Below are 12892 nucleotides of genomic sequence, written 5' to 3' on the forward strand. Positions count from 1 at the left end.
GGGAAGCAGTGGAGGCTGCCCGGAGGCAATCATTTGCAATTGAGGGCCTGATGTGGCTCAGGCCTGCGAGGGGCCACTGTTAGTGGGCCTTGGAAAATGGGGGAAGCCCCGCCCCCGCTTGGCCCCGCCCAGACCACGCCCCTCCCAAGCCACGCCCCGCGGCCTGGCCGCTCGGCTCCCGCGGCCTGGCGCCCGTGCGTTCGGTTCTTTCCGCCACCGCCGCTGCCCCGCGCGCCCCGGCACCTTCGGCAATTTCCGTCGGGGCCGAGCCGCCATTTTCTCACCGCTCGTGTGGCTCGCTGGCTGCGTGGCTCGGTTCTTGGGAAGAGAGAAGCTTTGTCCGGCTCGGAAATGGACGGGTACGTGAGCGCGCCGGGGCAGAGAGGGGTGTGCGGTCGGTGGCGTGGGGGTCCGAGGCCCGCGGGGCGCGGGGGTCCGGCGCCGGGGCGCCCCCGCGGCCCCTCCCAGGGCCGGGCTGCCGTTACCCCACCCCCGCCCGGCGCGCACACCCCTCCCCTCCGCTGTCGGGCGCGGAGGCCGCGTCGAGGCTGGGGGGCCGCGTGTGTGTGTGGGGGGGGGAGCGGCGCCTGGGGTTCACTCCCCCCACACACACCGGGGGGCCGCGTCGAGGGGGACGCGGGGTGCGGGCCCCGGGGCGGGGGCGCGGGGACGGGGGAAGGCCGAGCAGGCCGAGGCGCGTGCCGGGGTGCGGAGGGGGGGTACCCCGGGGCCCGCGGGGCACCCCGGCCGCCCCTCGGCGGGGCGGGCTCGGAGAGCGGCGCGCGGGCGGCGGGAGCCCCGGGGAAAGCCGGCGGCGGGGCGCCGCGGGCCGGCGTCACCCTCCTTTGTTTTCCTCCGAGTGGCTCCCCGGGGCGGGAGGCCTCACAAAGGCCTCTCTCTCTCTCTCTGCCATTCTTCTTCTGGTTTTTTTTGGGGGGGGAGGGAGAAGGAGTGGGGGATGGGGAGGTGGGCCCGAAGACCGGGCCCAGCTGGGCGGAGGGGGCCCCTGAGGTGGAAGCGGCCTCCTCTGCCCCAGCCCCGCTCCTCCTCCCCCCCACCCCCCAAAAAAGAGCATTAAAATATAGCAGAGTGAATGAGGGCCACACCGGTCACACGGACCAAGGCCAGCCGCCGTGGCAGAGCCCGCTGCCCCCCCCTTACCTCTGGGGGCAGGGGGAGGGGAGGACACCCCAAAGTACCGAGAGGCAGAAGCGAGCAGCATCTTTGAGAGCCGAGTGGGTGACGGTCGGATGCCCCAGGGAGGTGAAACAGGCCAGGTGTGGACCAGCCACGGAAGCCCCCCTCATAAGGACCGACTCAGTTTACCTCAGGGTCAGAAAGTGAGGAGGAGGGGGCGGCGCTTGAGTTTAGAACGACACCCCGGCTATGGATATTCAAAACAAAACAAAACAAAAACACCTCTGCCCCTTCGACGAAGCACATCAGTGCAACTCAGTCTTGAAAGAGCCCAAAGTTAAAATCCGAATTTAGGCACAGCCCAAAGGATTTGGTGGTGTTTAAAAGATGGTGGAAGTGAACAGACCGAAAGAATCGTCCTGGAACGTTACCGTTTTCCCCAGATCCACAGGGGAACCTGATCAAAAAAACTTGAGCTTCACTTCATATTCTCTTACCCCTAGATTGCATGTAGAGTACTAAAGAATTGAGGAATTAGTTACCTAAGCCGAAGGAATGCCATTACAATGTTTTGGGGAAAACCATTAGAAGCAAAAACGTTAGAAGTATGAACCATGAGTTCCCTGACTTGGCTGTAGTGTTTGAAAGTGACTTGTAGTAAACCAACCGTTCACTATTCACAGATAACCACAGAGAAGTTATCACTGACTTCTGGTATATTAGTTTCCCCCTAGATTGTACCTGGAAGAATTGGCATGATGACTTTGGAAACAAGCCGTGAATTAGGAGGTTAAAACTTTTGTTTCTATTTTTTTGTTTACAGAATTGTCACTGAGGTCGCTGTTGGTGTGAAGGTAGGAGGTTATTGTTTGAAAATAACATTACTGTTTATTAATGCTTCAGTACTAGAAAGGGTAAAGATATAGTAATACAGCTTTCCTTAGGGTATTAAAATTGGTGTCAACAAGGGTTGTTGACTAGGTTATAGTGGAAGAGTGTAAATGAAATAAAATGGCTAATAAATAATGTCTAATAAAGTATAGTAACTAACAAAACCAGTGCATGAAATACTTGTTTGTAAAACTAGGTTATATAAATCATAAAGTCAAACCATAAACTTTTCTAGAACTGACAGCCTTCAAGAATACATTTTAAAGTAAGATTGGTGTTCAAGGCATGTTTTATATTTACTTGTGAATACAAAATTATAATTTTCTCAAGGGAAGCAGTGGATAATAATTTTATTATGTCTTGTAATTTTTAACCTAAGTTTTACTCTTGTTTTAAGAAAATGAAAGCGTTTTTGTTAGTAATGTACATTAGAAATGAACTCTGATCCTTAAGGAAAAAGTTTGGACAATGTAGATTTGTGTCAGAAATTGAAGAGTTTTATTTATCAGGTTAGCCTTTTTCACTTTTTTGCCATGGGAAACTTCTCAAACTTTAGTTCTTGCACTTACATCTTTCATTTCTTTGAAAACCTTTTTAATATCTGGATATAGTTTTTTTTTGTTGTTGGTTGTAAGCTTGTGTTTTCTTTCTGCCTATTAGAGCATGATTCTTGTCTTTAACTTTTTTTTTTCTTATTTTTTTTTTGGTGATGTAGGGCTTGTTTCCTCTCCTGCTTTTCGCTGGTTAAGTGGAGATGGAGGTAGAAGGACTTTTCCTCCCAGGTTGGGTTCATGCCTTGATCTTTTGGATCTCAGCTTCCTATGTAGCTAGGGTATCAGCAGTTTAGCTTTTCAATTTCCAAAGCATGGCATAACAATGAGATTTCCCTGCCCTTTTACCCACTCTCCTCCCAAATGTGGGCAGTCTTGGGATTGCTGTGTTCTTAGTCCAGAAAGGATGATGACTGGTATGTTTTTAAAAATTCTTAAATTGCATCTATAATTATGTGATAATTCTTTCTAAACTGGCTTTCTTCCATTTGAGCACTGCCTCAAGGTTCCTTTAAAAATGTTGGGTGGTTTGTTTCTCTTGTTCAGTAGTGAAGTAGATCCTTGTATTTAGGTTTATTTCTTGAGTGGGCTGTAGTAAGCTATTGGGAAAGGACATGTTGGCCATGACATGTCAAGTTGCTAGAATTCAGGTATTGGAAATAGGGAATAGCTTAAATTTAAGATGGTAGATGTAGTTATTATCCAACTATATTTTATGAGTTCTGTACAGCAAGAAATGATGAAAAGTTCTTCCAAACACAAACTCAAAAGCTTGAGTTGTCTAGTATTAGCAGATGGGAAGAGTATAGACAGGACAGAAAGGAGTAACCAGAAAGAAGTGAGGACATCTATGCTCTTGTATCCAGGTGAGAGATGTTGGTTTTATCAGTTTTTCTACCTTTGTAGCTCTGGTAGAAAAAGTAGAAAGTGATACAGAAATATTGCTATTTTAAAAAATGCTTGCTATAAAAATTTTGAATAGTTTCCATTTTGTGGACAGTTTTGTGGATAGTTCATTTACTTTGGTGTCAGACCAGTGTACAAGTTCTTAAACTTTGTTAAAACTGAAAAGGCCTTTAAATAAGTAGTTCATGTGTGTGTTTGAAAAAATTCATGTGGAGCATGTTTCTCCTTATAGTTATGTTTCTAAAGTATAATTTAAACTTAAAATTATTTTAAATTAAAGATATCTTTGTATTTTTCTTATTTCTTCCTGTTTGTATCAATAGTCTGTTCTGTTGCTCAGTAATGTTATACTCTATGGCTGTATGGTAATATTGAACTCTTCATGGGTATTTGTATTTTCACATTGGGGCTGTTATAATTCATTTCTATATGTCTTTGTGTGGATATACGCTTTTCTTGTGGGACTTACTGTTGAGAATGGTTGTGTCCTATGGTAGACCTATACTTAAGAGTTTTCCCATAGTGACAGCACCATTTTAAACTGCCACCAGCAGAGCCTGAGATATCCAGTTTCTCTCCATTCCTATCAGCCCTTCTTGTGTCATTTTAGTCAGACTTTTTGGTGGGTACAAAGTGATAGTTGTATTATAATTTGGTGGGTAGTCCTAAGGTTTGAACTCTGGGCCTTTTGCATGCTAGGCAAATAAATGCTTTACCACTTGAGCCGTGTTCCCACATAGGATCTTGTATGTGTGCCCTGGCTAGCTTGGGTCCTGACATGTTTATACTGTGATGACAGCCACTTCCTACCACATCCAGCTTTTACTGGTTGAAATGAGTTTCCTTGGATTTTCCCCAGCTTCTGTGGTCCTCTATATCTCTATCTGTTAGGACCATAACAGGCTTTCTGTTTTTTAATATATGTAATGATGAACCATTTTTTAAATTATATTTTATAGTCAGGGTGATGTATAGAGGGGGTTACAGTTACATTCACATTCATCAGGTAGTGCATACATTATTTCTTGAATATCTGATGCCCCTTCCCATGTTTTTCTCCCATTTTCCCTCCCTCTACCCCTCCCATTCATCTTGTTTTTTCGCTTTCCTGTTTCAAATAATGTATGTACAGTATACCAGGTACCAAAGTCACATATAGTAACAACATGAGATAAACTGTAAGGGGAGAAAAATAACTTCACATAATACATTAAGAACAGCAATCATGAAGATAAACCTCTTGTTTCCATATCCTGGAGTTCATTTTGCTAAGCCTCATCCTATATTGCTGTTTTCTTTTTTACATTTTTTGGGGAGGGGCAGTTCTGGAGCTTGGAATCAGGGCCTGGGGAGTGTCCTTGAACTTTCTCAAGGTTAGCACTCTACCACTTGAGCCACAGCACTACTTATGGCTTTTTCTATGCATGTGGTACCAGGGAATCAAATCCAGGGTTTCATGCATGCTAGGTGAGCACTCTACTGCTAAGCCACACTTCCAGCTTCTCCCTCCTCTTTTTAAATTATCTTGATGATGTATAGAGCAGTTACACTTAGATTTGTAAGGTAGTGAGTATATTAGTTTATGAACATTGGTACTCCTGCCCATGTTTTTTTCCCACTTCCAAACTCCACCTGCCTCCTCCCTGGTTGTAAAGTCAATTTCCAACATATTTGACAAACATCTTTTGATGTGTATTTTGATAAAATTACTATATTTTGTGTTGGTCCTAGGGCTTGAACTCAGAGCACGGGTGTTGTCTGAATTTTTTTTTGTTTTCATTCTAGCGCCTCATCCATGAGTCCATTTTCAGCTTTTTTGATGGTTAACTGTAGAAAAGAGTTTCAGGTATTTTTGTTCTCTGTGCTGAATTCAAACCATGATCCATAGATCTCTGCCTCCTGAGAAGCTAAGATTACCCAACTGGCTGATTTATTGTCTTTTTTTGGGGGGGGATGGGCTTGACCTCTGGGCATGGGTGCTGTCCCTGAGCTCATCAGCTCAGGCCTACTCCTTGAGCCACAGTGCCCCTTCCAGTTTTCTAGTGGTTAATTGGAGATAAAGAGTCTCACAGGATTTTCCTGCCAGAGATGGATTTTGAACCATGATCCCCAGATTTCAGCCTCCTGAGTAGCTAGAATTACAGATATGAGCCACCTGCGCCCAGCTAGTTTATTATGTTTAGCTTACCTTAGCATTTAAATCTACTCACCTTTTCTTTTTTTGTCAGTCATGAGGCTTGAACTTTGGGGCCTGGGCACTATCCCTGAGCAGTTTTTGCTCAAAGGTAGCTGCTATTCCACTATTTTGAGCCACAACCCCACTTCCAGTGGAGTTTAGACTTTGAGAGGTCTTCGTTCTGATTACAATTCTGAAATAGTATGAAGTTTGCAAATATTTTCTGCCACTTGCTTTATAAGTTCTCAACCTGAACCTTTTTTTTGAACAGTCCTAGGGCTTGAACTCAGGGTTAGTGTCCTGAGACTAGAGCACTGCTTCTGGCTTTTTCTGTGTATGTGGTACTAAGGAATTGAACCCAGGGCTTTGTGCATACTAGGCAAGCATTCTACCACTAGGCTATTCTCCTGGCCTCAGCCTTGACCTTTTGAAGAATAGAAATTATTCTGATCAATACCCAGTTACCATCATATTCTATGGATTGTGTTGGTACCTAAGCCATTTTTTTCCTCTACCCTAAAGTAAAAAAGATTTTTCTTTGTTCTGTAATAGCACATGTTCTGTTTTTAGTTAATGTCTTGAATATAGTAGAAAAATATGGGTCAAAGTTTTTGGCTTCAGATGCAGATATCCAGTTTTAATATCACCATGTCAAAGACTTATTTACCCTATTGAATTGACTTATACTTTTGTTAAAATTAAATTGTCCATTTATGTGTGATCCTATTTTTATAGTCTGCTCTTTTATTGATTCATTTCTTTTGGTCTGTTTAGGTGCCAAAAACATTGTTTAAATCACTATACATTGAGTTTTAAAATTAGGGTTTGTATGTGGGGGGGGAAGGGTCTGTCAGTGTTTGTCCATGTGGCCTAGGCACTGTCCAGGCTTTTGTGCGTATGGATAGCAGTCTTACTACTTGAGCCACATCTTCACTTTTGGCTTTTGGTGATTACTTGGAGAAAGGACAGTCATGGGCATTTCTGACTGCACTCACTTGGAACTGTGATCCCCAGATATCAGCCTCCAGAGGATTATAGGCGAGTCACCAGCACCCAGCAAAATTTTGATCCTCTAACTTCATTGTTTTTCAGAATTGTTGTGGCTATTTCTGAAAGAAGCTAGGATATTAGTGGCTTTGACTTGAATCTGTAGATTAGTTTGGGGAAAATAGAGTTTGATTCTCCTACCTATGACTAAATGCAGTTCTATTAATATATGTCTGTAGTTGCCTTCACCATTGTTTTTAAGATTTCATAGTAAGGTATCTATCCTTAGATTTATCTTTCATATCTCTTGATGTTACTATAAGTGATGCTTTTAGAGATTTAACTTTAATAATGGTAGTATTTAGAAATACAAATGATTTTTGCATATTCCTGAATGTGCAAAGTATTCTTTTCAGACATTTTTTTAATTCCATCATATTTTCAGACTACTTAAGTCTTGTTGTCTTTAGACTGTTTTCCTATTTAAGTAACATTGTTTTTCTAGTCTGTGACAGTAGTAAGATGGTGAAATGGTGAGAGTGGAAATCTTTACCTTGTTCCTGACATTAGGGAGAGTATTATTTTTAGTTTATCTTCCTCAACCATGATTTGTGAATTGTACCAGTTAAGGGAGGAATGTTTTCAAATAGTGTGAAAGTAAAATAATTGCTTAGTATTCAATGATTTTGGGAATGAATATGTGAGGCTTCCACATGTTCATAATCTTTGTACCACTCACTGGTAAAAAGACATACCAATTTCATTGCTCTACATTCATTCTCTCTCCCTGTCCCTTCCCTCCTCCCTCTCTCCTCCCTTTCTCCCCTTCCACCCCCTCTCTTTTCTCTCTTTTCTCTTTTCTCTCTCTGTCTCTCTGTGTCTCTCTGTCTCTCTCATGTCAGGAACCAGAGAAGGTTAACATGTGATTTGGTTTATGTCTCTGAAGTCTCTTTTAATCATAGAATCACTTTGCTACCTATATTATCCTACCATATTCTCTTGCCTTTCCTTTGTTAGAAAAACAAAGAATTGTCTACCCAGAATTCACTTTCCTGGATTCTGTTGATCATACTTCATCTTATGTTCCTGTGTCTTCTGTGTTTCCCATAAATTTGCAGTTAGATAAGGCTTGATGATATAGTTCAAGTTCTAGCAGTAGTTTGTAGATGCATTCCCATGTGAATTCCTGGTGTACCACAGCTGAGGAACAGAATGTCCAGTTTTCTCTGTGATTTTATCAGTAGGTTGAGATATTGTCAGCTTGATACATTTATTACAGAATGCTCCCATCCTTGCACCAAATAGTTTTTAGTAGTGAATGATTGCATAATCTTAATGGTGATTGCAAAGATTGGTAATATTCTATTTTCTTTTCCTATATTAGATGGATTTTTCTATTACCTTTTAAGAACTTTGTGAGTTATTCGGTAATGATGAAGTGCCTCTTTATAAGAAAAGCAGGGTGGATTTTCTAAAAAAATTTCTGGATGAGCAGTCTTCAGTATAGCTAGTTCCTTTATTAGTGTTGGATCACTGTGAATGGTTTGAACATTTCCAACTTATTGCAGAGATCTCTCTTTTTAAAATGCCTATATTGTTTCATCTTAGTCTTGGTAGACCTTGGAATACTAGTAATGTTGAAGCAGTTATTCTTTTTTGATCTCAGAGCCTTAATCAGCTAGTTGTTGGAAAAGTACTGGTTCCATATTGTGTTTGAAAACATGATATTAGGGATTCCAAAGTTACTGTTATATTTCAAGGCCCTTTCATTTGATAGAGTTAGCATTTTATAAAGCAGAAACTTAATTATATGCCTGTTTATTAGATCCAATTAATATTTTAGGTTATAGTTTTTTGACTATTTGATTTTATAATTGCTTTTATACAATTAAAAAAATCTTTAAAAATACTGTTTTAGTACCTAGCTTTTATTTTTTCATATGTTTTTTATTGTAATTAATAGAAAGCTTACATTATATTCACTAGATAGAAGGTGCATTACTTTATATTGATATCCCTTCTCATGTCTTGGTGCCCATTTCCCTCCCCCCACCCCCGCCCCTCATCTTGTTTTCCCCACTACCCTATCCGATTTCAAATAACCAAATAGGCTTATATACAATATATCAGATAACAAGGTAAAATACTGTAACAATGTGAGATAACCAAGAGATAGCAAAAGAGATGAGAGATAACCTAGCACATTAAGGACAACGATCACTCATTATATGGTAGCTAGCTTTTAAAATATCACTATTAGTAATCACTTTTTTAAAATTTAAATTAATTTCTTATGTTTTTGAACTTGGAGTTTGGGCACTTTTCTTGGACACTTTACTCAAGACTAATGCCCTGCCACTTGAGCCACAGCACTACTTCTGGCTTTTTCTGTGTATTGGTACCAAGGAATTGAACCCAGGCCTTCATGCATGCTAGGCAAGCACTCTACCACTAGGCCACACTCCTGCTTTAATAATCACTTTTATCTTTACTCCACATAGCAAGTATTGTACTGTCACTGCATGTTAGTTCATTAAAATAAATATAACAGAGTAAAGAGATAGAAGGATCATAGTTGAGACCAAACCAGACAAAAATGTTATTAGCAAGACTGAAAAGGTAAGCAGGGCATGGTGATTCTACACTAGAGACAAAGGTAGGCAAATCATGGTTCCAGCCCTGTACATAAACTAGGTCCTTTTGAAAAAGTACAATAAAACATAAAGAACTAAGCTGATGGCCTAAGTTGTAGAAGGCCCTGAGTTCAATACCCAGTAGAACCAAAGAAAGAAAGTGATTCTAACACAAGTGGATGGTTTGATTTGTTGCATTTTCATTTAAAATTTTAGGTTAAAAAATTGTAATGAAATTTTCCAAAGTCAAGATTGTAAAGCAAGTATGTTTAGAGAAATCTAGCTAAACCACTGCCGTGTATCCTATTTCTTTCCTCTCTACTTATTTTAATACTGGGTTTATCCTCTTCCATTCAGTATGTTCTTCCCATCTTCTATATGGATATGAATCTTGAGGTCACTTTTTTTGTAGTTCTGTGTGGAGAAATCTTCCTTTCTTGTGATTGTTTCATAGTGGTCTGGTAGACATCTGTTCCCCATCTCCCCATCTTTCTACTCCAGGTTATGCTGTAGTAGAAAGCGTAGTGAATGCACATACTTGCCAGTGTATTTTTAAGTTTTTAAGCCAGTAGTTTTTTAGAATAGCTCCTGTATGTGGAACACTGCTGGACCAGCAGGTAAATACACATTACTGTTTCTATTTTTCATTTTATTGTTTTGTTTTACTATAGAAATTACATTTTGCTATCTAGAAAGAATCCCACAGTCTGCCCAACAGAATATATTTGTAGTTTTGATAGACTTGATAGGTAGGTGGAAGGCATCCAAATGTCGTTTGGATTTGCCTTGCCAGCAGTAAGGCTGAACAGATTTGGAACAGATTTTCAGTTTAAAGGTACTGTTTACTTACTGTATTGAGAACTTTGCATGATTTCCTTTTTAACATAGAGTAGCTAGCCTTAATTTTTTTTGTTTCTATTTGAAGTGTAGCTGTTGAAAGACTTTCATACACCACTTTTAAGAAGTAAGCTATATAAAAGGAAGAGAGGCCAGTGCTAGTCTTTTTATAGCAGTATTTAAAACATGTAAGTTTTAGTGGAGGCAGAATTGTATGAAATTTAAGTATAGTTAGTTTTAGAGTGAGAGAGAACTTCTATTTTTTTAAATTGATGTTTGAATTTCTGTTATTGATTTTTTTTTGTAATGTTAATCAGAGGGGCTGGGAGTGTGGCCGAATGGCAGAGTGTTTGCCTAGCATGCACAAAGCCCTGGGTTCAATTCTTAGGTACCACATACACAGACAAAGCTGGAAATGGTGCTATGGCTCAAGTAGTAAAATGCTAGCTAGCTTGAGCAAAAAGTGTCTAAGAACAGTGAGTTTAAGCCCCAGGACTGGCAAAATAAATAAATATAAAATGTTAACCAGAGTTATTTGATTGTCAACACAAATAGCCAGCAGAAAATCAGTCAGCATAATCCATACTTCCTTAAAGCTATAAACCAGTTAAATAATAACCAGTTAAATAAGTCATAATTTTATTAAGCATGATACATAAAGGCATTTCATAGGATTTTGCAAAAGAGAAACATAATTCTATGAAGACAAAAAGATCTACCTCATTGATAATCAGGAAAATGCAAGGACTTGAGAAATTGTAACACCCTAACAAAAATTAACAAGGTAAAAACTTTATAGTCCTTTCGACAATCTGAAACATTCATGCACTAATTAGTGAGACATACATTAGACTGATACTCTAGGAAGTCATTCTACTATCCTGTGACTTTCCATATTCTCTTAACCACCCCCAGCAATCCATATCCTTAGATATATACACTCAAAAACTGCCTCAAATACACCAGGAATAAAAAAATACCGAAAGGATCACAGCTTTATTGTTAAGTTTAAAAAACTTTACAGCATATACACCAATCTAAAGAAAGGTTCAGAAAATAAGTACTTTCATAAGCAGTTTACACAACACAGAAGGAATAAGTATAACTTAAGGAACTTAATGCACTGCATATATAAATATGACTTTTGGCTGGGTGCCTATGGCTCAGGAAGCTGAAAAAGCAGGCATAGTGGCTTGAAACCAGCCTAGGCAGAATAGTACAAGATACTTTACCTCCAAAGTAACCAGCAAACAAACAGGGCTGGAGGCATGGCTCAGGTGATAAGAATCCAAGTTACATAGGCAAGATGAGCAAAAGTGACATCCTGAGTTCAAAAGCAAGGGGGAAAAACCTATTATATACTAAAGCAGGGTCGTCGTTTATTGCAACCAAACTATCACTAAATTTAGCTGTTTTACTTAACGATTTTCATTGACCAAGATACAAGACCTAAAAAAGAATTTGTCTCATATACTGGTCATCTATTGATGAAAATTTAAAACAGCATAAAGCAACATTTTTAGAATAGTCATATTACACAGAAGCAAGCATATTCCTACCAAGCCATTGTGGACACAGATGAGTTGTATGACTGCATATACTAAAGTAGTATCAAGGGTTTTAGGAGTTATGTCCTAGAAAATGGAGATGAAAACTACACACACACACACACACATATTGCAAACCTTGTTATTTTAAGTTTTCAGTGGTTTGGATAGAGCAGTTTATTTCTCTCATAAACCGAGGTCATATAAAAATTTTTAAAAATGGTTGTGTCATACCCCGTGTCTTTCATCTTGTATTATTAATCACTAAGATTTTGTCCTTGGGCATAAAGTCTAATGATGATAATTTCTTCTCTACCCTTTTTCCCCCCATTTTTGTTGTATTAGCTTTTGAGTATATCATTGTTTTGTGTATTTGTTGTATGAGTTACATGTAAAATTACTCTTACATATGAAATCATTTAATAACAATTGATGACATAAACAAAAATTTAGTCTAAACTCATTTCAAGGAGATGCTTTCCTAGCTTCTAAATAAGTAGCGCTCAGTATACCTATTTATCTCCAGCTTTGTGAATTTAGTTTTATTCAATAGCTTGATAGGTATGGGGTCTTGAACTCAGGGCCTGGGCACTGTCATTGAGTTTTCTCAAAGCTAGCCCTCTACCACTTGAGCCACAGCACCACTTCTGTATTTTTCTGTGTATGTATACTGAAGAATAGAACCTAGGGCTTTGTGCATGTTAGGCAAGGAGTCTACCATTAGGCCACACTCCAGGCCCACCGCCATGTCTTTCTGTCATGATTTTGTAGACATCTCTAGAAGAGGAAGCATCTGGCTAGATCTTAGTATGGAAACATAGCAGAATCCAGGGATTCTTGTAACCTCAGCCTTGAGTTCTTGATTGTCCTCCTGGCATTTCTAGAGTACTTGGCCAAGGAGTGATAGATGTTAGTTGGAATTAATGAAGAATATCAGTCCCTATGAGTAAAAATAAGTTTCCTTTGCAGTTTTTGCCAGTGGACACTAATATGTACTTTTGTTTTTTATTTTCATTTTTCCTCTGATTGTTATTAAATTGTGTCATCTTGTATTTCCCTAATTATGGGATGCTTGATTTTTTTTTTTTTTTTTTGTCAGTCCTGGGGATTAGACTCTGGGCCTGGCGTTATCCCTGAGCTCTTCAGCTCAAGGCTACTGCCCTAGCCCTTGAGTCACTTCCTGTTTTCTAGCAGTTAATTGGAGATAAGCGACTCACAGTCTTTAGT

At 40.0% G+C, this 12892-nt stretch overlaps 1 protein-coding gene across 5 annotated transcripts in view; it reads left to right on the top strand.

Moving 5' to 3' along the window:
- The first annotated feature begins 251 nt into the window (after positions 1-251).
- Positions 252-12892, top strand: part of Ptbp2 (polypyrimidine tract binding protein 2) — a 48103-nt gene continuing 35462 nt past the window's right edge. For 4 of the 5 annotated variants that reach the window (XM_090334245.1, XM_090334246.1, XM_090334247.1 and 1 more), the window contains exons 1-2: positions 252-359; positions 1961-1991. In XM_090334245.1, coding sequence (XP_090190371.1) covers positions 352-359; positions 1961-1991 — 39 coding nt within the window. In that variant the 5' untranslated portion in view covers positions 252-351. Of the gene's footprint in view, positions 360-1023; positions 1278-1960; positions 1992-12892 lie in introns of those variants that run through there. The other variant, XM_090334249.1, reaches the window with a different exon arrangement.

This window comes from Megascapheus bottae, chromosome 6, assembly GCF_031878675.1.
Source record: "Megascapheus bottae isolate mThoBot1 chromosome 6, mThoBot2.hap1, whole genome shotgun sequence".
Lineage (NCBI taxonomy): Eukaryota > Metazoa > Chordata > Mammalia > Rodentia > Geomyidae > Megascapheus > Megascapheus bottae.